Source organism: Ostrinia furnacalis, unplaced genomic scaffold, assembly GCF_004193835.3.
Source record: "Ostrinia furnacalis isolate ACB-3 unplaced genomic scaffold, ASM419383v2 OfSCF4337, whole genome shotgun sequence".
In the NCBI taxonomy this organism is placed as follows: domain Eukaryota; kingdom Metazoa; phylum Arthropoda; class Insecta; order Lepidoptera; family Crambidae; genus Ostrinia; species Ostrinia furnacalis.
This window is the reverse complement of record NW_021134576.1, coordinates 71660-98890: the sequence shown is the minus strand read 5'-3', so window position 1 is coordinate 98890 and position 27231 is coordinate 71660. Positions and strand designations below refer to the sequence as shown.

The following is a 27231-nucleotide window of genomic DNA, read 5'->3' as shown; positions in this document are numbered from 1 at the left end:
CCCAGAGGCGTCCCGAGCGCGCGGCGAGGCTCCGAGACGCAGCATGAGAGCCACAAGCGCCGCGCAGCAAGGACTAGCATCTACTGGCGCGTGCTTGGGAGCAGACGTAGTAAGAAGTGGCATCTCCCGACTTGGGGGCTGAGGGAGCCAGCTGTGACGTCACATGGCATTCACGTGTTCTTAGCGGGCGCGGGCTGAGGAGTAGCTGTGACGTCACAAGCGCCTGATACCTCACAGACGAGGCAGTGAAAGTAGTCCCCAGCCATACCTTGCAGACTAAGTGCAGCGGCGTGTTCCCAGAGGCGTCCCGAGCGCGCGGCGAGGCTCCGAGACGCAGCATGAGAGCTACGAGCGCCGCGCAGCAAGGACTAGCGTCGCCGGCGCAGGCTGAGAGCAAGCTGTGACGTCACATGGCATTCACGTGTTACTTAGCAGACGAGGTATTGGGCGCAGACAGAGAGCTAGCTGTGACGTCACATGGCGGGCATGTTATTTAGCAGACGATATACCGTGCGCGGGCTGGAAAGCAGCAGTAACGTAATGTGGCGGGCGCATATCACCTTGCAGATGAGATGCTTACACTTCACGAGCTCTGTGAGGCAGACCCAGCAAGAGAGTAACAAGGGCAGGCAGCTAGATGCCAGTCCTTGCATCTACTGGCGCGGGCTTGGGAGCAGACTATGACGTCACATGGCAGGCACGTGTTACTTAGCAGACTAGGTACCGGGTGTAGACTGAGAGCTAGATGTGACGTCACGGGTGCGTGTTACCTTACAGACGAGGCAATGTAAGTAGTCTCTAGCCTCACCTTGCAGACTAAGTGCAGCGGTGTGTTCCCAGAGGCGTCCCGAGCGCGCGGCGAGGCTCCGAGACGCAGCATGAGAGCTACAAGCGCCGCGCAGCAAGGACTAGCATCTACTGGCGCGTGCTTGGGAGTAGACGTAGTAAGAAGTGGCATCTCCCGACTTGGGGGCTGAGGGAGCCAGCTGTGACGTCACATGGCATTCACGTGTTCTTAGCGGGCGCGGGCTGAGGAGTAGCTGTGACGTAACGTGGCGGGCGCATGTTACCTTGCAGACGAGGTGCAGCGGCGTGTTCCCAGAGGCGTCCCGAGCGCGCGGCGAGGCTCCGAGACGCAGCATAAGAGCTACGAGCGCCGCGCAGCAAGGACTGGCGTCGCCGGCGCAGGCTGAGAGCTAGCTGTGACGTCACATGGCAGGCACGTGTTACTTAGCAGACTATGTACCGGGCGTAGACTGAGAGCTAGCTGTGACGTCACGGGTGCATGTTATCTCGCAATAGAGGTGCAGCACTGTTTGCGTCGTCAGGCTTGGAAGAAAACCGTTTCGTAAAGCCCAGAACAGACGGTGAAACGCAACTGAAACGAAATTGCAACTTTCTGATGGTTCTGATGGATGAAACTGAAACTGAAAGTTTCAAACTGGTCGCGTCATGTGTGGTCTCTCAACGGACGCTATAGCAGAAACTTAGATGCAACTCAAAAGTTACTAGCAGTTGCAGTTTCGTTGCAGTTGCGTTTCACCGTCTGTTCTGGGCCTAAATCCCTAGCCTCACCTTGCAGACGAGGTGCAGCGGCGTGTTCCCAGAGGCGTCCCGAGCACGCGGCGAGGCTCCGAGACGCAGCATGAGAGCCACAAGCGCCGCGCAGCAAGGACTAGCATCTACTGGCGCGTGCTTGGGAGCAGACGTAGTAAGAAGTGGCATCTCCCGACTTGGGGGCTGAGGGAGCCAGCTGTGACGTCACATGGCATTCACGTGTTCTTAGCGGGCGCGGGCTGAGGAGTAGCTGTGACGTCACAAGCGCCTGATACCTCACAGACGAGGCAGTGAAAGTAGTCCCCAGCCATACCTTGCAGACTAAGTGCAGCGGCGTGTTCCCAGAGGCGTCCCGAGCGCGCGGCGAGGCTCCGAGACGCAGCATGAGAGCTACGAGCGCCGCGCAGCAAGGACTAGCGTCGCCGGCGCAGGCTGAGAGCTAGCTGTGACGTCACGAGGCGAGCGCGTGTTCTTAGCAGACGAGGTATTGGGCGTAGACTGAGAGCTAGCTGTGACGTCACATGGCAGCAGGCACGTGTTACTTAGCAGACTAGGTACCGGGCGTAGACTGAGAGCCAGCTGTGACGTCACGGGTGCGTGTTACCTCACAGACGAGGCAATGAAAGTAGTCCCTAGCCTTACCTTGCAGACGAGGTGCAGCGGCGTGTTCCCAGAGGCGTCCCGAGCGCGCGGCGAGGCTCCGAGACGCAGCATGAGAGCTACGAGCGCCGCGCAGCAGGGACTGGCGTCGCCTGCGTAGGCTGAGAGCAAGCTGTGACGTCACGTGGCAGGCACGTGTTACTTAGCAGACGAGGTACCGGGCGCGGGCTGGGGAGCAGCTGTGACGTAACGTGACGGGCGCATATTACCTTACAGATGAGATGCTTACACTTCACGAGCTCTCAGTGAGGCAGACGCAGCAAGAGAGTAACAAGGGCAGGCAGCTAGATGCCAGTCCTTGCATCTACTGGCGCGGGCTTGGGAGCAGACTATGACGTCACATGGCAGGCACGTGTTACTTAGCAGACTAGGTACCGGGTGTAGACTGAGAGCTAGATGTGACGTCACGGGTGCGTGTTACCTTACAGACGAGGCAATGTAAGTAGTCTCTAGCCTCACCTTGCAGACTAAGTGCAGCGGTGTGTTCCCAGAGGCGTCCCGAGCGCGCGGCGAGGCTCCGAGACGCAGCATGAGAGCCACAAGCGCCGCGCAGCAAGGACTAGCATCTACTGGCGCGTGCTTGGGAGCAGACGTAGTAAGAAGTGGCATCTCCCGACTTGGGGGCTGAGGGAGCCAGCTGTGACGTCACATGGCATTCACGTGTTCTTAGCGGGCGCGGGCTGAGGAGTAGCTGTGACGTCACAAGCGCCTGATACCTCACAGACGAGGCAGTGAAAGTAGTCCCCAGCCATACCTTGCAGACTAAGTGCAGCGGCGTGTTCCCAGAGGCGTCCCGAGCGCGCGGCGAGGCTCCGAGACGCAGCATGAGAGCTACGAGCGCCGCGCAGCAAGGACTAGCGTCTCCTGCGCAGGCTGAGAGCTAGCTGTGACGTCACGAGGCGAGCGCGTGTTCTTAGCAGACGAGGTATTGGGCGTAGACTGAGAGCTAGCTGTGACGTCACATGGCAGCAGGCACGTGTTACTTAGCAGACTAGGTACCGGGCGTAGACTGAGAGCCAGCTGTGACGTCACGGGTGCGTGTTACCTCACAGACGAGGCAATGAAAGTAGTCCCTAGCCTTACCTTGCAGACGAGGTGCAGCGGCGTGTTCCCAGAGGCGTCCCGAGCGCGCGGCGAGGCTCCGAGACGCAGCATGAGAGCTACGAGCGCCGCGCAGCAGGGACTGGCGTCGCCTGCGTAGGCTGAGAGCAAGCTGTGACGTCACGTGGCAGGCACGTGTTACTTAGCAGACGAGGTACCGGGCGCGGGCTGGGGAGCAGCTGTGACGTAACGTGACGGGCGCATATTACCTTACAGATGAGATGCTTACACTTCACGAGCTCTCAGTGAGGCAGACGCAGCAAGAGAGTAACAAGGGCAGGCAGCTAGATGCCAGTCCTTGCATCTACTGGCGCGGGCTTGGGAGCAGACTATGACGTCACATGGCAGGCACGTGTTACTTAGCAGACTAGGTACCGGGCGTAGACTGAGAGCTAGCTGTGACGTCACGGATGCGTGACGAGGCAATGAATGTAGTCCGCAGCCTTACCTTGCAGACGAGATGCAGCGGCGTGTTCCCAGAGGCGTCCCGAGCGCGCGGCGAGGCTCCGAGACGCAGCATGAGAGCCACGAGCGCCGCGCAGCAAGGACTAGCATCTACTGGCGCGTGCTTGGGAGCAGACGTAGTAAGAAGTGGCATCTCCCGGCTTGGGGGCTGAGGGAGCCAGCTGTGACGTCACGTGGCAGGCACATGTTACTTAGCAGACAATGTACCTGGCGCGGGCTAGAAAGCAGCAGTGATATAACGTTACCTTGCAGACGAGATGCAGCGGCGTGTTCCCAGAGGCGTCTCGAGCGCGCGGCGAGGCTCCGAGACGCAGCATGAGAGCTACTAGCGCCGCGCAGCAAGGACTGGCGTCGCCTGCGGAGGCTGAGAGCAAGCTGTGACGTCACATGGCATTCACGTGTTCTTAGCGGGCGCGGGCTGAGGAGTAGCTGTGACGTCACGGGTGCCAGTGACGTAACGTGGCGGGCGCATGTTACCTCGCAGACGAGGCACCGGGCGCAGGCTGAGAGCTATCTGTGACGTCACACGGCGGGCGTGTTACTTATCAGACAAGGTACCGGGCGTAGACTGAGAGCTAGCTGTGACGTCACATGGCAGGCACGTGTTACTTAGCAGACTAGGTACCGGGCGTAGACTGAGAGCTAGCTGTGACGTCACGGGTGCGTGTTATCTCGCAATAGAGGTTCAGCACTGTTTGCGTCGTTAGGTGTGGAAGAAAACCGTTTCGTAAGTTCGAGGCAATGAAAGTCCCCAGCCTTACCTTGCAGACTAAGTGCAGCGGTGTGTTCCCAGAGGCGTCCCGAGCGCGCGGCGAGGCTCCGAGACGCAGCATGAGAGCCACGAGCGCCGCGCAGCAAGGACTGGCGTCGCCTGCGCAGGCTGAGAGCTAGCTGTGACGTCACATGGCAGGCACGTGTTACTTATCAGACAACTTACGACAAGGTATCGGGCGTAGACTGAGAGCTAGCTGTGACGTCACATGGCAGACACGTGTTACTTAGCAGACGAGGTACCGGGCGTAGACTGAGAGCTAGCTGTGACGTCACGAGGCGAGCGCGTGTTACCTCGCATCGCAGAGGTACAGCACTGTTTATGTCGCCGGGCATGAGGAAAATCAACAATGAAAGTAGTCCCCAGCCCTACCTTGCAGACGAGGTGCAGCGGCGTGTTCCCAGAGGCGTCCCGAGCGCGCGGCGAGGCTCCGAGACGCAGCATGAGAGCGACGAGCGCCGCGCAGCAAGGACTAGCATCTACTGGCGCGTGCTTGAGAGCAGACTATGACGTCACATGGCAGGCACATGTTACTTAGCAGACAATGNTCAATAGACTGTTATTTATTATTATTTATTATAAACATAAATCTACACACAAGAATTCAGATCTTTGATCGCCCGATTTAGCACTTAAGGTTTAATCCACATTTCAGCCTGCCTCTAAGCGAGGGGCGGGCATTTCTAATGCGTAACGTAGTAAGAAGTCTAAAATCAAGTGGCAGTGGGCGGGGCACATAGCTCGTAGAGACGATGGCCGTTGGGGCAGGAAAGTTCTCGAGTGGCGACCACGAGCTGGAAGACGTAGCGTGGGCAGGCCTCCTACTAGGTGGACCGACGATCTGGTAAAGGTCGCGGGAAGAGCCTGGATGCGGGCAGCGCAGGACCGTTCATTGTGGAAAACCTTGGGGGAGGCCTTTGTCCAGCAGTGGACGTCATTTGGCTGAAACGAACGAAACGAACGTAGTAAGAAGACAAAAGAGCGAGCTCGCATCATTCACTGCACAGAAAAAAATTCATGAGATAATTGAGACTTATAACCAAACCATGTCGTTCCATTTACAATGGAAAGACACACATTTGGTATACAAAGGAGGAAGTCAGGGTGGAAGGTTCTAGACTCTTGACCTACCTGCTGAGGGAGAAACAAAAGAGCGTGCGCACACGTCACTTATTTCACCTGGCTTAATGGAATGTTTTAGACTATTCCTTCGAATTACCTCTGAGCGGGGGGCGTGCTCTCTCAGCCAGCATGTAAGAGAACAGCTCTGCGAAGCTGAACAAGCTCGATTGAGTCAGCGGCGAAAGTGGTGGTAGTACAGCTCTCTGCATGTCCAACGCGTGGTAAGAAACAAAAGAAAGTACGCACGCGTCATTTGTTTCATTTGACTTAATAGAAAGTTCTAGGCTTCTAGACCTCAGAACGGGGGGCGGGGTGCCGTGCGCACGCTGTCATTTGTTTCATCTTGAGTGGAATGTTCTAGTCTAGACTATTGACCTACCTCTTGCATGACTAGCACGTGGTGAGAGAAACAAAAGAGCGTGCACACGCCGCACGCGTCATTTGTTCTTCCCGACTTAATGGAATGTTCTAGACTCTTGACTTGAAGACTTACCTCTTAGCGGGGGACGTGCTCTCTCAGCCAGCATGTAAGAGAACAGCTCTGCGAAGCTGAACAAGCGCGATTGAGTCAGCGGCGACAGCGGCGGCAGGACAGCTCTCTACATGTCCAACGCGTGGTGAGAAACAAAAGAGCGCACGCATCATTTGTTTCTTCAGGTGGAATGGAATGATCTAGAAACTATTGAGCTCTCAAGAAAGTACGCACCCGTCATTTGTTTCATCTAGCAGCGCGGGAGGTTCTGGACTCTTGACCTAACTGAGCAGGGAGCGGGCACATTGCATGACTAGCACACGTGGTGAGAAACAAGAGCGTGCGCACGCGTCATTTGTTTCTCCAGATCGAATGGAATGATCTAGAAACAATTAAGCGATATCATATCGCTCCATTCCGCTCCCAAAAATATTTCCAGAATTGGACGTACCTCTTAGTGGGGGGCGTGCTCTCTCAGCCAGCATGTAAGAGAACAGCTCTGCGAAGCTGAACAAGCTCGAATGAGTCAACGGTTACGGCGACAGCGGCGGCAGGACAGCTCTATGCATGTCCAACGCGTGGTGAGAAACAAAAGAGCGAGCGCACGCGTCATTTGTTTTAAAAATAATGTTCTAGACTTTTCTCCTACCTCAAAGCGGGGGGCGGGACATGAGAAACAAAAGAGCGTGCGCACGCCGCACGCGTCATTTGTTACTCCTGGTAAAGCCTGGTCCGTGAGCACGTAGAATTTTGTCCAATGACCCCATGCTACCCATCCTTTTCGCTCGCGCGTAATTATGTTGCTGTCGTGCTCGCACCCTCACTGCGGGCGCCCGTCGCACAGTCGCGACAGCAATATAATTACGCGCGAGCGATAAGGATGGGTAGCTTGGGGTCATTGGACAAAATTCTACGTGCTCACGGACCAGGCTTTAGAGTAGAAGAACTTTCTAGACCTACCTCTTAGTGGGGGGCGTGCTCTCTCAGCCAGCATATAAGAGAACAGCTCTGCGAAGCTGAACAAGCTAGACTGAGTCAGCGGCGACAGCGGCGGCAGGACAGCTCTCTGCATGTCCAACGCGTGGTGCCATAGCTGCCGGCACCGCGCGAAGCGACCGGCGTCCGCGTATACTGCTCCTCTGTATCGGACGTAGTAAGACGTGTCTGGGTGCGCTGGGCCTGAAAACGATATGTTTTAAATAAGCAACTTTATTTTGCATTNATTCATGACGTCTCACCAGCTTGTATCTATAAATAATAGATAAAATCTAAGAGCTTCCTTAAACTGTATCGGTAATCGGTACATAAGATGACGTCATTTTTTCTTGTATTGGAAAAACATTATTATGTAGGTTTGTACCTACTAATCAATGTTTGATTAATGCTAATAATACTATTGATAGTCTTACAAAGTAAGGCTTCATCGTCACCATTATTATCTATTTACTAAAAAAAAAAAAAAGTTCAATTTTCACTCCATATTCTGTTTTAGAATTGGTTCGTATAAATTATTTATGTAGGTATAACGTTAGAATTCTCATAAGAAGAGATGCGACATCATGAAATACATTGAATCATTTCTTATCTTGCTAAATCTTTTAGACAAGCAAAGTATCTTATTATGCGTTAAAGCGATAATAACTGTGCCTTTATAAATATAACACAATAATAATTACACTGTAATCAATGTAATAGAAAATTGAAGCATTGGGTGCAACAAGGGCGTATCTTGCAAAATCGAGTTTCGAGAAAATTGATGTTGAAAGTTTTAAAGTCTCTTATCTTTATAATAATAATAAATAATAATAAATCTTTGGACAATTTCACACAGCGCCAGCTAGCCCCAAAGTAAGCAACTTAATGCTTGTGTTATGGGTTCTAGCTTAACGGATATACTACTTATATACTTTTTTTATATATATAATACTTATAATACTTATAATTTGACTTACATTTACTTTTTTATTTATTAGTCCTATTATTTAGCAAAAAGGTTAAGGTATTATAATTATTTTAAAGTAATCAGAAACATCTTAAAATCAAGTTTTTTTTACCCTTGTTATCCGCCCTTGTTGCACCAAACTGGTAAAACAGATAGGGCGTTAATTTTATTATTGATTTTTAAGGAAAAATAAATAACAACTTGAATATTTATGTAATAACTTTTAATTAAAATGTAACTTATACATGTCTGTCTATTGCAATCACCGTTCAAATAATCAAATTTTCATCATTTTTTCCGACTTTCGTGTCTTTAATCAGTTTCGTCTAAATCATCACTAGACTCAAGGGAATCATCTGAATCAGCTGCAACTGGCCTCCTGGATGATCCAGCCTGATCCTCCAGATCTGCATCGAAGGTTAAGACCTGTTTTAACCACTCAGCATTTTCAGGTTTCATGAATGGTGTCAAGGATAAAACGTCCCTAATTTTTACGTCTTTTGCTCCAGGTTTTTCTACCTGCTGCAAATTCAAATCATGTTTGCTGACTGGCAAAACATTCTTCTTAAATATAAAATTTAGATCTGGAGATGCATAAAATCTTGATGTCGTTATCACTCCTTCAGGACTAAAGTCTAGTTTGACATATTGTTGTATAGCAAACCGAGCTTTGTTTTTTCCGGTGGCTGTAGGTGTCTTAGACAAAAAGACCTGTAAACCTTTATTCCAATCTTCAATAAGGTAGCTAGCCATCGATACGTTGAACGGGCTAGGATTGCTTCTTGCTGATGACATCACTTTCAAATCTTGTTCAGCTGTCTCAATCGTTTCCAAAGACTTTAGCAATATGCCATACCTTCCGAAGTTTCTGTCACATTGGTTATAAGAGTGGCCTCTTACTGGAAATATGTGTTCAATTGGCATGTTTAAGCTTTTGGCCAACCATGTGGAGAACATTACCATTGTTATATTTTTGTTTTGGCCTCCACAAGCATCAGAAAAAAATACTATCTTCTTTATATTAGGCAAAGCTTGTAACTTTTGTTCAACAAAATGATGTATGAAAGAACAGACAGTATTGGGGCCCTTTTTGGAATCTATTTCCAGAAAACAATAAAAGGAACTTGATCCATCATTGTGACAGTGAATGTTGAAGTTGAAAAGCCATAATAATCTTTTATAAAATTGTGAAGTTATGTTAAGTTTTGGTATGGGCAAATTTTGAGCATAATCAAACTCCAATATAAGTGTTTCTGTGTCAGGATTATTCTGAACTGACTCCAAAAGATTTTTTTTCAGCGCATTATATGAGTCTATTTTTTTCAAATGCAACATGTATTGAATCTGACATGGATCTTCAGGTTTAGTTTCTAATAGAACTTTACATTTAGTACAGTAGTCACAGACATCTGTTCTAGGTTGTCTAAACGAGTAAATACTGTTTTCACGAAAATATCTGTGATAGGTGTTGTACCTCATTTTTAAGACAGTACTCGTTTGCTCAAAATAATACTGCTGAAAGGCTTTGTAAAGTTTCAAAACCGATAAATCCGGATTTTCAAAATATCTCCTTTCACTGGCTCGACCATAGTGTGATTTCTTGCTAGGAAATAAAGCCCAGTGCTCTTTTATCATATTATGGACGTCCTGACCAATTTTGTTGGGACGATTGTCATGTTTTCCTCTCATGTCACGAACTGGTTCTCCTGTCAATTTAGTTTTTTGGACTACTCTTAACCGTTTTTCCGATATTTTCAGTAGCGACAGCAATAATTTTCTGCAAATATTGATCTTTATACCATCTACAGTTAAAAAGTATTTCCATTGATTATCTCGTTTCAACTTGTTAGGTCCAACATTCTCTCTCAACTTTAAAACTTTTTCTAAACACGTCATTAAGAGGGTATCTTGCTGCGCTTTGTCGCATATATTCCAAAAGTCACGAAAAAATCTTCTCTGTGCATTTTGATCGAGGTTAATACAACATTTTTTGGAACAACACGTAGTAATGTGTTTAAAAACTTTCTTAGGTACCTTCTTTCCTCGAGCTGATGTGTATTCTTCACCCAAACTTCTGTTTAACTTTCGCACATTTTTCTTCCACAAGTTTGCATTCCTGACCTTCTTTCTCCCCTTTTTCTTGGGTGGCTCATGTTCACTCTGGCTAGTATCTGATCTCAAGTCACTTGAATCACTCGTTTCATACATTTTTTACATCAATAACTTTTTACTAACTGCAGACACGTCGTTACGTGTTCCAATTCAAACGCACTTTTCTTATCTATGCAACAAGGGCGTAGCGCCACCTTAGACATTATTGATTCTCACGCCACCTAGAAGCGTTAGATCAAAACGAGTTTTTGGGATATGATACTAGATGGATCTGTGCATGCTTTGGTGTAATAACATCAAAACGGACTTTGGGTGCCGAACGCCCTTGTTGCTCCCAATGCTTCAATTATTGATGCATCAAAAAAGAATTTGGGCCGCTTGTAATAACAACCGGACTAGTGGACTTTGGTCAGTCGAAGAAAGAACCGACCACAAAAAATAAACTATGTATTATGTAGGTACCTACCAGTACTACCACTACTTGTAACCTTTAGTTTAGATTAAGGACATTTTTTAATAATACCAAAAAATAATGCGATTTTATTTTACGAATCGATGACGCTGCCACAAACTCATAATAATGAATGAGTCTTTCTTCCCTTTCTATGAAGTATAAATTGAGAATTTATTAGTATTTTCTTATTTCTTCTTTGCATGATTATAAAAATTCAATCATCACAATACTGAAGCTGACTGAATCAAGGTGTCTGAATAAAGACACGGAGTAGGAGCTTGGTTTAATATTGTCTCAGAAAATGTTAGACGCTTTGGTTTCAGTACATGACATAAACCTATTTTTTGTTTCTTGAACTTTGTTTGATATTTAGTCATAATTCATATTTTATCGTCTGGCGTAGAGATTTCTACACGATTAACATGAATTTATTCCAATTAATTCGCCTTAGAATGGCGACCTTTTTTTTTAGACGTCAATACGATTTTCCCTAAAAAAAAAAAAAAAAATTGAATGCTGGGGCAACAGGTACATCAGTAGTACCATATTGCCCATTTAAGCTTACCTTTCCTTGGCAGTGAGTTTTGTATTTGGCAGTCGTGGATCAAACAAAACGTACCAGACTCCGCTATACACTCCGCAAATAATAAATAAATATCCTTCCTTGGACATTACACTACGCTTCTAGTCCTAAGCAAAGNCGACGAGCGCCGCGCAGCAAGGACTAGCATCTACTGGCGCGTGCTTGAGAGCAGACTATGACGTCACATGGCAGGCACATGTTACTTAGCAGACAATGTACCTTGCAGACGAGGTGCAGCGGCGTGTTCCCAGAGGCGTCACGAGCGCGCGGCGAGGCTCCGAGACGTAGCATGAGAGCCACAAGCGCCGCGCAGCAAGGATTGGCGTCGCCGGGTGCGGGCAGCCAAGCACCACCGCCGCGAGCTCCCCGGCCTTCGGCTGAGCACGCTACGTGGAGTGCAGAGCGACCTTGCCGTACCTGACGATAAAAAATCTAAGATAAAAACAGAAACACACACCATATACAGCGCTCAGCACTAGCTGGAACTAACAATCAAAAAATTCAAAATAAAAGAACGGTGCGTCCGCTAAAACCTACGGGTACGGCCGCCTTTTAATGCATTGAAATACCTGCGTTCACTGCTTTTTCGGTACGTACACAACTGCACGCGGGGTTCGTATCAAACTTAAAATTAGCGAGTAGACACGTACACGCTTACGCTACGCATTGGTTCCCAAAGTGGGCGAGGCGCAAAGACCTCTAAAGGGGGGCACGGGCCATCTGTGTACTTAAGTAAAAAAAACCTGCGACCGCTGAGAGAATGCATTCCAGACTGCTCGATACGACCTATAAATAATCTTGACTGGAGGAGGGGCGGGGCGTGGATTTTTTTGTATGGTCGAAAGGGGGCGCGTTTCAAATAAGTTTGGGAACCAAAGCGCTACGGGTTTGTTACAATCTTTAAACCTTGTTGGATGTATCACAGGTCAACTGAGTTCAAAAAAAATTATGTAATCTATTACATAGTTGTCTACAACTATCAGATCATATGCGAAATTCAGGGCTCCTCAACCCGTCTAACCAGCGTGTGGAGAATAGGCCATTCTTCCTTTTGCCTCTGTAAAACCTTGCCGTAAAGTCTAAATTAACTAATTATGAAATGGTAGACATTGCTAAGTAAATCAAGCGCTCACCTTAATATCTAACTTAACGAGTGAGTACACTGCCTTGTGGATATTGCTGGATACTTCTTCCGTGCACTCCGGGTCTTCCAATAGCCGCGCCATTAGCGTGGCCAAGTGTAGAGATATCACTAGTACCCTGTAATAACGGACATTTGGTTTGGTTAACATCTACGAGTTAGGCAAATGCAATGTTTTTAAAAAACTGACTCTAAAAAAGTCTTATCAAAAATGAACTCCATCTCGTAGGTCAAAACGAGTCTTTTGGAGTATTTTTTAAAGGATTACGTACATCTTGCTTTTTCATGAACTTTGTTGTCACTAATGAAGACAGGCAGAGTTCATTGGAACTCTTCTAGTGATAGAGACTGAAAAGTCAGGTTTTTTTTTTTTCATTTAATACGAATTAAAAACTAAACAACAGAACCAATTTAGATTAAACTTAGGCCGAGTTGCACCATCTTACTTTAACTTTAACAAACGTCAAACAACTTTCAAACATCCCTTATGTCTATTCTCCGTGGCAACGTTCGCTGCTTCCCCATGTCTGTTCGGTACACTATATACAACTCCTTAGTGAAACCCCACCTGGATTATTTGATCGAAGTTTACGGTAGCGCTCCCAAAACGAACTTGAAAAAACTACAAACATCGCAAAACAAAATTATAAAACTACTGTTCCAATTTCCCTACTTAACACCAACAATAGAAGTCTATAGGAAAACCGGCTTAATGTCAATAGCTCAAATGTATAAATTTAATACATGTTTACTTGTACATAAAATATTAAGAAAAACTATTCACACACAACTATCATTTATAACAAAATCACAATCACAAAATCGTTCCTTAAGAAGACCTTACGATATTCAATTACCGTCACCCAGAACCAATTATGGCAAGAAAAATATAATGTACGAGGGGGCACAACTATTTAACGGGCTGCCAAATGATATAAAAAANGAGTGAGTACACCGCCTTGTGAATATTGCTGGATACTTCTTCTGTGCACTCCGGGTCTTCCAATAGCCGCGCCATTAGCGTGGCCAAGTGCAGAGATATCACTAGTACCCTGTAATTATGAACATTAATTGGTTATTATCGATGCATTTGATATGAGTGAGCTTTACACGCTTGTAAATTGGCTCCAAAAAAACTATATGCACCAATGCTACGGAGAGAGCGTTTTTGTCACCAATCAAAATCGGCATAGTTCACTGGGACATTAGAAAGTGATAATAAATATCACTGAGGAGTCACAGGAAAGGAAATCAAACAATTTCATTGACATGGATGACATACTATTTTTCCACTTCATCATCATCATCATTGTTTGAGCCATAGGACGTCCACTGCTCGACATAGGCCTACCCCAATAATTTCCATGTTGATCGGTTGGTAGCTACCTGCGTCGAGCGCCTTACACCTGTATTGTTTTTCCACTTAATATGAGTTAAAAACTAAAATACTGAGTCAATTTTGATGAGTATATCTTTTCAAATAACTTTAAGGATATATTTTTGTGAACAGAGGACCAATCTCTTTTTGAAGTCTCAGTAGCATTGTAACCTTACCTTTGCAGCGTGGTCAGCGTCTGTTCCCTGTCGATGCTGAGCTTCGAGTCTAACAGCTCCATGCCGCGGTGGATCTCTGACAGCGCCTTCCTGAACACCGGGTCTACGTCGTCGAACGTCACCGGAGGGACTATGCGACCTGGCGAAGAGAAATAATACTATTGTATCCTTAAAAAGATCAATAGAGTTCGTATCCATAAACATAAATCTACACACAAGAATAAACTCAAATCTTTGATTGCTCGATTTAGCATCCAAAGTTTTTTACAGATTTCAGCCTGCCTCTGAGCGAGGGGCGAGCATTTCTAATGCGTAACGTAGTAAGAAGACAAAAGAGCGAGCTCGCATCATTCACTGCACAGAAAAAAAATCATTAGATAATTGAGAGACTTTTATAACCAAACCATGTCGTTCCATTTACAATGGAAGGACACACACATTTACGGGTGGAAGGTTCTAGACTCTTGACCTAGCTGAGCAGGGAGAAACAAAAGAGCGTACGCACGCGTCACTTCTTTCATCTAGTTTAAAATAATGTTCTAGACTATTGACCTACCTCTTAGTGGAGGACGTGCTCTCTCAGCCAGCATATAAGAGAACAGCTCTGCGAAGCTGAACAAGCTAGACTGAGTCAGCGGCGACAGCGGCGGCAGGACAGCTCTCTGCATGTCCAACGCGTGGTGAGAAACAAAAGAGCGCACGCGTCATTTGTTTCATCTGGCTTAATAGTATATTCTAGACTCTTCACCTACCTCAGAGCGGGGGGCGGGGCATGACTAGCACGTGGTGAGAAACAAAAGAGCGAGCGCACGCGTCATTTGTTTTAAAAATAATGTTCTAGACTTTTCTCCTACCTCAAAGCGGGGGGCGAGACATGAGAAACAAAAGAGCGTGCGCACGCCGCACGCGTCATTTGTTACTCCTGGTAAAGCCTGGTCCGTGAGTACGTAGAATTTTGTCCAATGACCCCAAGCTACCCATCCTTATCGCTCGCGCGTAATTATATTGCTGTCGCGACTGTGCGACGGGCGCCCCGCAGTGAGGGTGCGAGCACGACAGCAACATAATTACGCGCGAGCGAAAAGGGTAGAAGAACTTTCTAGACCTACCTCTTAGTGGGTGGGGGGCGTGCTCTCTCAGCCAGCATGTAAGAGAACAGCTCTGCGAAGCTGAACAAGCTCGACTGAGTCAGCGGCGACAGCGGCGGCAGGACAGCTCTCTGCATGTCCAACGCGTGGTGAGAAACAAAAGAGCGCACGCGTCATTTGTTTCATCTGGCTTAATAGAATATTCTAGACTACCTCAGAGCGGGGGGCGGGGCATGACTAGCACGTGGTGAGAAAACAAAAGAGTGAGCGCACGCGTCATTTGTTTTAAAAATAATGTTCTAGACTTCTCTCCTACCTCAGAGCGGGGGGCGGGACATGAGAAACAAAAGAGCGTGCGCACGCCGCACGCTTCATTTGTTCTTCCTGACTTAATGGAATGTTCTAGACTATTCCTTCGAATTACCTCTTAGTGGAGGACGTGCTCTCTCAGCCAGCATGTAAGAGAACAGCTCTGCGAAGCTGAACAAGCTCGACTGAGTCAGCGGCGACAGCGGCGGCAGGACTGCTCTCTGCATGTCCAACGCATGGTGAGAAACAAAAGAGAGAGCGCACGCGTCATATGTTTCTCCTGACTTAACCCACTTGTTACTAGCGTTCTTTAAAAAGAACGCTAGTTTTTACATAAATATTTTTACTAATGTGGGTAGTGTAAACAATTTTTATGTGCAACATTTGAAAGATGGGGTGTGTCGCAGTACTGTCCAAGTCTTATAAGTGCACTGACGTAAATAACTATAAAGTTTTGGAGCGATTGTTTTGAGATAAATTTATCATGACTGATTTAAGGTAAGTGATAGAAAAAGTGAACTCCGTAACAAGTGGGTTAATGGAATGTTCTAGACTTTGGACCTACCTCTGAGCGGCAGCAGGATAGAAACAAAAGAGCGTGCGCACGCCGCACGCGTCATTTGTTTCCCCTGGTGAAGTAGAAGAACTTTCTAGACCTACCTCTTAGTGGGGGGCGTGCTCTCTCAGCCAGCATATAAGAGAACAGCTCTGCGAAGCTGAACAAGCTGGACTGAGTCAGCGGCGACAGCGGCGGCAGGACAGCTTTCTGCATGTCCAACGCGTGGTGCCTAGAGTGGAATATTCTAGACTAGTCCTTTCACTTACCTCTGATAAGAAATAAACAAAAGAACGAGTGCACCACGCGTCATTTGTTTCTTCGGATTATGTCAAACTTCAATTATGTGAGAAACAAAAGAGCGTGCACACGCGTCATTTGTTTCACCTGGGTTAAGGGAATGTTCTAGACTCTTCTCCTTCATTTGTTTCTCCGGATTATGTCCAGCTGGTGCATGGTGAGAAACAAAAGAGCGCACGCGTCATTTGTTTCACCTAGTTTAATGGAATGTTCTAGACTATTAACTTACCTCTGAGCGGGGGGGCGGGGCTTGACTAGCACGTGGTGAGAAACAAAAGAACATGCACGCACGTCATTTGATTCATCTTGAGTGGAATGTTCTAGACTTACCTCTTAGTGGGGGGCGTGCTCTCTCAGCCAGCATATAAGAGAACAGCTCTGCGAAGCTGAACAAGCTCGACTGTGTCAGCGGCGACAGCGGCGGCAGGACTGCTCTCTGCATGTCCAACGCGTGGTAAGAAACAAAAGAGCGCACGCGTCATTTGTTTCTCCAAGTGGAATGGAATGATCTAGAAACTATTGAGCTCTCAAGAAAGTACACTGCTGCTGCTCAGTTTGGTGAAGAGTACACTCTTCACCAAACTGAGCAGGGAGCGGGCACATTGCATGACTAGTACGTGGTGAGAAAACAAAAGAGCGTGCGCACGCCGCACGCGTCATTTGTTCTTCCCGAGTTAATGGAATGTTCTAGATTCTTGTCATCTTGAGTGGAATGTTCTAGTCTAGACTATTGACTTACCTCTTAGTGGAGGACGTGCTCTCTCAGCCAGCATGTAAGAGAACAGCTCTGCGAAGCTGAACAAGCTCGACTGAGTCAGCGGTGACAGCGGCGGCAGGACAGCTCTCTGCATGTCCAACGCGTGGTGCCATAGCTGCCGGCACCGCGCGAAGCGACCGGCGTCCGCGTATACAGCTCCTCTGTAGCGGACGTAGTAAGACGTGTCGGGATGCGCTGGGCCTGGAAACGATATGTTTAAATAAGCAACTTTATTTTGCATTCTTGGAATGGAACCTAAACTGGAGCAATGTTGCTTTTAAGACATATAATATTTACATGAATCGTATGCCCGATTTCACTATCAATTCCTAATTTTAATAAGTGACGCCTATGACGCAACAGAAATTTTGTTTTCATAGGGGTCATTTAAAATTAGAGATTGATGGTGAATCGGTGCGAGCGATCGATGGGTCGGAAAATATTAGGCTAAGCTCAGATGATCATGAGGCGAGGTACATTCTAACGTGCGTAAAGAGACTCCGCGAAATGAGGGTTTGAGAAGAAGAAAATGGTCCCCCCCTGAATAAAAACCATGGAATTTGCCACGGGCCTCGGATGGTATAGTTAAGCCACTATCTCCGGTCCAAAAGACGTTAAAGGAAACTCAGCGCAGTCTGCGCAGTAAACAATCATCTTATAATCACTTTTTATTAGTCTCCTCCCTGAATTGAGCTAAAGACATGAATTAAGGATCATAAAAAATAACTAGCAATAAATTAAGAACCATTAAACGAACCACGTGTTGATTTCTCATGGTCAGGGTTTTCCTTTATTGCCAATAAAGAAAAACAATTGCAGGCTTCTCCTTTTGCGTAGTTTTTGCGTCATACCTATATGTATAGCCTGACCAGGAACATAAAAACCCTGGCATAGAGGCGCTTCAATTGCATTTGATAGTGCAACACTGAGTACAGTCGTACCTGTGTTAAATTAATAGGCTAACTTTATGTATCAGGATTCAGGATTACAGGCTAATTTGATATTTTCATAAATTAACGAAAACATATTATTATAGGTAACCTAGTTTAAATAAATTAAATGAAACCATCAATCGAGGTAGTAGGATTTATTTTATTATTCATCAATAATCAAAATCAGAACTTCAATATTCAACTGCAATGTCTGCTCATGAACGCTTCAAACTCGGTACTTCTTTCTCATATCCATAAAATTCAACACTTAGAAAGTGACAAAAAACTTTAAAATAGGTAGTTGAAACAAACCACAGCTAATTTTCATAGTGGACTGTACTATACGATAAACATGTCAGTCAATTTGACAACCTTTGTCGGAAACATTATTCAATGAAAATATTGTCCGAACCCTTAGTATTTCTCTTCGACAAATACTTTAACACATTGTGAACCACTTTTCTTTCACGACTATAAAAAGATTTTAGCAATTTAATTCACAAAATCAATTGCGCACATTTAAAATAAAGTTTGTTTACACTTTGACAGCAATAGACTGACATGCAAGGTGACATGTCAATGAAGTTTTCAGTTACTGTTGCCATTAAAAGAAATTAGTACCATTAATTTTCCGCATCATGGCGAGGGTTTTTATGTTCCTGGTCGGGCTATATTTTAAAGATTCGGCCAAACAGTCTTGTCTTTCGACTTAAAACCTTCTTTGTTTTTTTATAGCTTAGCCTTTGCTCGCGACATAAGTATAATATAAAGCCTGGTCTGTGAGCACGTAGAATTTTGTTCAATGACCCCTAGCTACCCATCCTTATCGCTCGCGCGTAATTATATTGCTGTCGCGACTGTGCGACTGGCACCCGCAGTGAGTGTGCGAGCGTGATAGCAACATAATTACGCGCGAGCGCTAAGGATGCGTAGCTAAGGGTCATTGGACAAAATTCTACGTGCTCACAGACCAGACTATAGTATAGGCGAAGTTTATGTTTGACAGTTTCCACGTACCTAGAATCCTATAATAACGAGAGGATTTGGCCTACACTTCCCACGCTCTAAGTAATCTACCAAATATCAGTGTAAAATTTGAAAGTTTAGTCGTACCTAGAATCCTTTCTCTAATGACGAGAGCTTGCATCCTCATGGCATCAGGGTCGGCTAGTATTTCCTCCAGTTGCTGTGCGTTGCTGGGCTCGACCGCGAAGTCGTATGCTTCTATGCGCGGCACGTCTTTCGGCTTTGGAATGGGTTCCGTGCCGTCGGCGGGAAATCTGGAAGAAAAAAGAAAGAATAATTTTAGAACATGGTAACATCATAATATGTACCGGAAAACGCAGCGTGGGACGTCCACCTACAAGGTGGACCGACGACATCGTAAAGGTAGCAGAGAAGCGCTGGACGCAGGCCGCTACCAATCGATCAACGTGGAAAGCTTTTGGGGAGGCTTATGTTCAGCAGTGGACGTCCTATGGCTGAAATGACGATGATGAACATCATATTTGAGGACTTTTCGTTTCGTTTTTCAGCCGAATCCGTCCTCTGCTCGATAAAGGCACGGTAATACTATTATTACCGTGATAAAGGCTTTCCCCACGGATTTCCATAACGACTGGTACTGCGCTACCCGTACCCAGGTGCTTCAACCCACCCGTGAATATGATTCCTTGTGGGCAGTAAACGAGTGTCCCGTGAGGCTTATATATGTGACTCAAAAGTGGACAAAAAGAACTATGTGACTTCATCTTCAGGTTACTGCAGGAACATTATCTCTAATTTACCAGAAGCAAACGGAGAACTTGGCATACACTCCTCACGCTGTCTAGACGGGTTAGGTAGACCTAGCGTGCACATGTTGGTTCCTTAGTCGCTTTATCGACATCAAAGGTGATTTTAATGTAGGCGAAAAGGTATCTATTTCGCCGACCATTAGGCCTCAGATGCGCGCCGCGATAAGCGGTTATCACGCCATTTTATCGATTTTGCCCATACATTGATGTCGATAGAAGTTATCAAGGCGCGCATCTTAGGCCTACTGGTATCTTCTCTTGTCGACGTACGTCACTAAACCGTACTCCACTTTTATTACTGGGCAATAAGGTATCTATTCCCTCACCTGTCATCCATCGCTCGTTTCCATAGTGCTAAAGCCCCGACCATGTCTCTTCTCTTGTCGACGTACGTCGCTCCAAGGATTTCCAACGCATCGATACGTTGCTGCCTCGTCACTAAACCGTACTCCACGTTTATCACTGGGCAAAAAGGTATCTATTCCCTCACCTGTCATCCATCGCTCGTTTCCATAGTGCTAATGCCCCGACCATGTCTCTTCTCTAATCGACGTACGTCACCTCAAGGAGTTCTAACGCGTCGATACGTTGCTGCCTCGTTACAAACCGTACTCCACGCTTATTACTGGACAATAAAGTATCTATTCCCTCACCTATCATCCATCGCTCGTTTCCATAATGCTAGCGCGCCGACCATGTCTCTTCTCTTGTCGACGTACGTCGCTCCAAGGAGTTCCAACGCATCAATACGTTGCTGCCTCGTCACTAAACCGTACTCCACGTTTATTAAATGCTCGACTATGTGCGTGTGACCCGTTACTGATGCTGCTAGGAGTGGTGTCATTCCTGAAAGATGAAAAGGATTTGTTTTTATGAGGATCAAGTGATATGACTTAACATTGTATAAAAATGTGCAATAAACGAATTAAGTTTTAAGAAGTGCTGTAATCAAAACTACTAATCTGAAAAAAGTTGCAACTAATCTCGATGCAATTTTCATAATGTTGGCTTCACCAGGATATATCTTAAAGGTTAAATGGAAGGATAAAAAGAGCCACAATTGGCCTAAAGTACGGACATCTGGTTGTAAAGAAACCTTAAGTATCATTAATACGTTCAAGCGGTAGATGTTAACTATGATATGCAATAAAAGCTTTGTGGAAGCTTTGGGATAGCCAAAGCAATATTAAATCATTTTTAATTGAGTTTCCCTATTATTTAAACAGCCCAGCCAAGTCTACACTTCCAGAGGCTAAATCAATTAACAGAAATAGCCCAAACCTTAGATGGAAAGCAGTATTGATTAAAGTTAAAGACTAAAGTTCACTAGAAATCTGCTAAACTTTACCACGATTGTAACAACCACTATTATAGGTGTTTATAATGCGACATAATACTGTATTTTCATCAGCCATAGGCAGGGCCGGATCTACCTATGGGCTGATTGGGCTGCAGCCCAGGGCCCCGGGGTTACAAGGGGCCCCCAGATCCCGCTAAAAAGTAGGCCATAATTTGAAAAAAAAAAATAGTTGTCTGTAAAGTCGGTTTACGGACGATATTTTTACGTGATAACGTCATAAGAAGTTTCAGCCCAGGGCCCCACAAATTCACGATCCGGCCCTGGCCATAGGACGTTCACTGCTGAACATAGGCCTCCCCCAATGTTTTCCATGTTGCCCGGTTGGTTCAAGGGTTGATAATAGTGACTATTTATTGTCCCGAAGCAGTGGTAGAGTTAATACTGGACGTGTAAGTGGTTTTTAAAGGCCTAATTGCAAAAAATAAAATGAGTTTTATGAGTATTTTTGTGTTAGACTCTCCCTAAACTTACCATATGAATCAACGTCCATCGTAGCGCCATGCCCTAACAGCATCTTCAGTATATGCAGCGACCCGCTTTCAGCGCAGTCGTGTAGCGCTGTATTGCCTTTAACACTCTTTCTGTTGACATCAGCGTCCAAAGACAGCAGATACTTGGCGATTCTGATATGGCCCTTGTAACACGCGATCATCAAACACGTGTGCCCGTGCCGGTTGGCTATTTCTATGTCTGGAATGCGAATGGCGTGTCAGTAATTAGCACACTTGACGAGATAATTGAAAAATAACGGGTGGAACAATTGTAATGAATTTTTGCTGTTTAACGGACAGTTTAATAGCCACAGATAAAAACGTGATATTAAAATCAAGTGACTGTAAGTGAAATTGACCATTATTATTGACATGTATAAACTTTTATCAAGGCATTTTATCGATTTGCACGATAACCCCATACATTTGTCGTTGATAAGATTTTATCACGGCGCGCATCCTGGGCATAATACATAACTACATAAGCATGCAGTAGACCAACTCACCAGCGCCGTTCTCGACTAGGAACTTAACAATATCGTAGTGTCCGTCAAAGCACGCTGCCCTGAGTGGCGTGCTGTGCGTCCGCGTCGTAGAGTTCACATTCGCGCCAGCGCGAACCAGCAACCTGACCAGTTGTAGGTGACCTGCGGCCGCGGCGCACCATAGCGGTGGCGCACCTTCTATTGTTTCGCCGTCAAATGTCACTGGAACAAAAAAAGGACTTATTGTATCTGTCGTAATACGTAATATTTTGCATTATTTCAACGCACATGATGCCGTAAAGCCTAGGGAATGGTTCACCAGGGTTCGCGACAAGATTTTGCATATGAAAGTAATGAATACACTAGCTGCTAGCTCACGCGTGCGGAACGCTCCAAAAAATATTTTTTTTTTACATTCAGCCCGGTGCATACAAACTCATGCATCCGGCATAATGTTATCAAGATTATCGTTTATTCAAGGATTTTATCTATATTTCAATCATTGCAATTGCATTTACTTATAATAAATTGTGATAACAATATGTTATATGTGGTTTGTATCCATGTGCACTTGGTATGCACTTGCAATAACTTAATCAGATTGAAAATTTATAATAAATAGATTTCATTGAGATGAACGTAATATTCAAAATCAAATCTTAGCTTGTTACTTGTTACATTATAGGCGAACATTCCATTTATACTTCAATCAAAAGGTAGTAACAAAAACAGCCGTATTGTTTTATTCATCACTTCTGTTAAGGGTTAACCGCAATCAATACCCAAGGACAAGGTTATAAATATAAATAAGCTTTGTAAACGTGCCCTTGAGAGAGCCTTGGGTAATCAGTGAGCACGACCTTCACACCATTCTAGAATAATTCACGTTTCAGTCTAGCTTTTGTTGTAAGTCCTCGTCAATCACCGGCCTGGAGGAGGGCTGACAAATTGACAGTGACAAATACAGTAGAAATGTCTACTTAGTGCTAATTTTAGACATGGATTCTATGGAGAGTATAAAAGTTGAACGGAAAACAGGTCGGTCTGTAATTCTTTAATTTGTAGACCATGGGTTTTTTACATTTAATTTTGCGTTATTTTAGGTTCTAATAAGTAGGTACAAATTACCTTCACTGTTTCGAGATTTTATTGGCAGTCAAGCTGGCTACACAGGAGTTGCAGCGGTGGACACGAGAAGTGAGAATAGTCCCGTTTTTAGGTACAAATTAGACTACAACCCAAGAGCTTCCTCGATGTAGATAAAAAAAGGTAGTATTAAAAAAATCTGCTTAAATCTATTCTTGAATAGTTACTTGAGTGGCATTCTAATGATAATTCACATGCATCATGTGCAAGCGACATGTTGCGTGGAAATCTGGGAAAACTTGCTTTGGGCTCGATCGATGGCGCCTTGAAACCTGTTACCTGAGACTCTCCACTATAAAGCAATACCTAGGTAGTATGAAAATTAATGGATTATCCACTCATGGAACAATTTTAGAATTCGTGACGGATTCGGACGGTCTGCGTCCAACCCGTTTCGTTGCAGCCAATTGACGTCCACTGCTGGACAAAGGCCTCCTCCAAGGATGTCTACTGGTTACCGAAAAATAATATATCTGTTATTCGGTATCCGTCTTGAAAACATAGCATGATGCCTTATTGAAAACAGTAACTATAAACCTCTGGCTTGCCTTAACCGGCCGGCCAGAGTGGAGTCGCTAGAGCTATATGCTCCAGGGGTGGAAGTGTTAAAGGGCATAACGCCGCGAGTAACTTCGGAGAAAGCGCAGCACACCTCTCTACACCCCTGAGCTGGCAGACGCCAATGTTGCCCCTCAGTCCGGTCTATACGACCCATGACGCCAGGAGGGGCCCATTTAGTCGCTGGCTAAACACCGCCTGCCATTTTTTCAGTCCGAGACTATGAACCAGGCAGGTGTCCCGTAGTCTCCATCCATAGCCCAGTAACCAGTCCACCCATCCTTCATCCATAACCCTAGTCCATTCTCCAATAACTGCAATAGCTCCTGTGCACAGGCTGGGGATGGTCTCTGGCTACATCCCATGATATAGTCAGAGACTAGATCCAGCATGTGCACCACTTTCACTTTTGTCGATTATTTTGCGCTTAGAACGGCCTCTACGTGTTGGATCTGTATCCCCACGCAAGCCTTATAAAGGACAGGGCCACTTTTGACCCGTGAGCTCCAAAGCGTACAAACAATTCTGATAATACCGGATATTATTACAAGCAAATCGAAGGAAGAAGCCAACATTGCTTGATAGCCTATTATCTTCACTTCCTATATAATTCCTACAAGTTTACATTAGCGTTGAAAATTTATGAAATGCGTACACATTCTTTCCTCGTTTTTGCAATCGGCAAAACTCAAACATCTCAGGCACATTGTTTACAGCACTTCTATTAATGATGATGTTCACAATTTACACAATTTCCTTAAGAAAATTAATTAATATTTGATTTTAATTGAAAACATGATGTTTTGTGGTAGCATTTCGCCGACATTTTAAGACAATGACTTCTGACAACTTCTGTCATGCTTTGCCATGTTGTCGTTGAGAAACCAATTATTTTTTATCGAGTTAACTGTCAATCAAAAAATTCGATTTCGATCAAAAGAATCGAGATGTGGAGCAGACTGATCGCAAAATAAATCAAAGAAAAAATCGATTAAAAGTTTAAAAATAAGACTACAATCTTCCTTACTTTCAAACCAAACTTCCAAACAATAAATTTTACTACGACTTTGTAAAATGCTGAGTTCTTTAGCTGAGCCTATTTAAATTTTACACACATTTAGCTGCTAACAATCCACAATATGTAATCAATTGCTCACACGTTTGTCAATTGCCACATTTGCCAGAGAGTTGAGCGAGTCGCAACCGCGGTGTTTATTTAGTAAGGTGAAATGGCCAGCAGCCAAACTATTGACGCAATAGGAAAGTCATCANAGCCATCGCGAGCATTCGACAAAGAAATGTTACAGAGAACATAATTACAACAGAATTAAATGTTGGAATTACGAGAGCAGTTTTACTATTATTGTGAAGACGTAATTTTATTGTAATAGATAGTTATAATGGAGAGTTTGTGTACAGAAATGAAAGTACTATTTGAGCTGTTCTTTATCAACCTGCTAGTACTAGAATGTTTGTAGACTTTTGAGATAAACAACATAAATAATATCCACTTAATAAGACTGATATACGGGTATATTAATAACTACATAATGAACATAATATGCTCTACAGAAAAATTTACGACGCAGCTATTTCGTTTTCGGAATAATACATGCTAATTAATTAAGACAGAGAGTACGGAAGCATTCTCGTATACAAACATTTCGCAACACACGCATATAAAACAGCTGCCTATCTTCTGGGTATTCATTCAGTACTTTTTTTAAATCTCGTAGATAAAGTAGATTTCTTAGAAACAGAATGACGAATCACTAAATATTTAATACGAGCCCCTTTTCTCCGAGAATAAATAACCTTACCTATCTAAATTGAATACTTAGAAACGCTTTAAGATACCATTTCTTTCCTCTCTTTCGCACATAATCAACTCCTGTTTAGTCAGAATCTAGAGTTCTACTTAGCAAGCTATTTACCCGACTGCGCCAGAAGGAGGATCACATCCCCAAGCAGGCTCTGGATTGGAACCCCCAAGGAAAACGCAAACGTAGTCGCCCCAAGCAAACTTGGCGGCGCACTGTGGCAGACGAGGCGAAGAAGATCGGCAAGACTTGGAGCGAGATCAAACACATAGCTCAAGACCGAACGCGATGGAGGACTGTTGTGGACGCCCTCTGCCCTATCTAGGGGACATAGGACTATAAGTCAAGTAAGTCAAGCCAGAAGGAGGGTTATTTAGACTAGCTTTTTTCCGTAGCTTCACTCAAAATTCAGAATTTAGAGCTTCATCTTTGAAGCTGGCATGAAACTATGAGATAATGCTCACCTGATCCAGGCTGCTCAATATCCGCCTTGCACCTCTCAATGAGGTACTCAGCAACGTCGTAATGCCCGTTCCTGCAGGCGATGACCAGAGGTGTCGCGCCGCCGATCTTCGCACCCACCAACATGTTAAGCTCGTCTGCGGAGCGCCAACTGTGTAGGTACACCTGTGGACAAAGGAAATTGAGCTTTAATTTAGGTGCTGTAGAATTGATTTTTGTGTTATGGTGCGTCTAGACTGGGCGAACGGGCTCGCGCGGCACGCTGGTTATCCCGCTCACCCTGCTCTTGAGTGAGCAGGATGTGGAGTTTGCCGCGCGAGCCCGTTCGCCCAGTCTGGACGCACCATTACAGAAGTGAAGTAGATAATTTAGGCAACCTACAGACTACAGATTTTTAGTTGGCTGATAGTTGGGTCGACTTCAAATTTGTATGAAGAATCGGCCGATAACAAATCGGTGTAGTGTTCGCACTACCATACATGCTCGTACTGATAGCAGCAACATTGGATCGGGTTATTGACTTTCGTTTATTTAGACGACTCTTTTGGTGTTTCGTGAAACGGTTGTTTTAACATACGGTACTACTAACAGCAATATGCACTTAGATCTCAAAATTTATTTAACTAGGATAAATAAATAAGATTAAAAGAACCGAGGAAATCGTGGTGAAACTAGCACTGTATATTGCTGTCAATCAAAAATGTGTAAATCCCAACAAAGAAGTATTTATTGGATGAAAGGTCAAACGCATACATAGCTATTTGAACTATGACGTTCACAAAAAAGTTGTAAAACTTTCATTCTGAAAGAAAATAAGAAAACATACAATTTACCTGTTGGCAGAAAAACTATTCAAATTCGTGTAACGAAAGATATTCCATCTTTATCTTTAATTTACAAGGCGTAAAGCATGTTATAAATGTAGCACGAGTTTATGGGCGTATAAACAAACAAAATCATCAGTTCATCGTGCATATTTTTAGCATCTCGACCCAATGACCTGAGGATGGTCTGTAAAACTTTGTATGTGTTCATTCAAGCTAATTTATTGTCATAAAATATTATGTCTGGAAAAAAGCCAAGGTACAGGTTTTTCTCTTTTGAGAAAAGAGCTAGAAACAAAATAGACGTGATAGGTAGAAAGAACATAAACCTAAAATTTATTGTATTCCAAGTTCATTTGCCCCATTTTTACAGGTCAGCAAGTCAGCAATAATATTATCACAAAATACAGGG

General features: G+C 45.0%; 1 protein-coding gene across 1 annotated transcript in view; it reads right to left on the bottom strand.

Moving 5' to 3' along the window:
- LOC114359379 (protein fem-1 homolog CG6966) overlaps nt 1–27231 on the bottom strand; it is a 45413-nt gene that overhangs the window by 6233 nt on the left and 11949 nt on the right. Inside the window, exons 3-11 of the mRNA XM_028313757.1 lie at nt 25998–26160; nt 22031–22231; nt 21505–21723; nt 20327–20519; nt 18991–19157; nt 16928–17146; nt 13936–14074; nt 12374–12500; nt 11460–11657 (exon numbers count right to left, since the gene is read on the bottom strand). Of these exons, the coding sequence (XP_028169558.1) occupies nt 11460–11657; nt 12374–12500; nt 13936–14074; nt 16928–17146; nt 18991–19157; nt 20327–20519; nt 21505–21723; nt 22031–22231; nt 25998–26160 (1626 nt within the window). The remainder of the gene's footprint in view (nt 1–11459; nt 11658–12373; nt 12501–13935; nt 14075–16927; nt 17147–18990; nt 19158–20326; nt 20520–21504; nt 21724–22030; nt 22232–25997; nt 26161–27231) is intronic.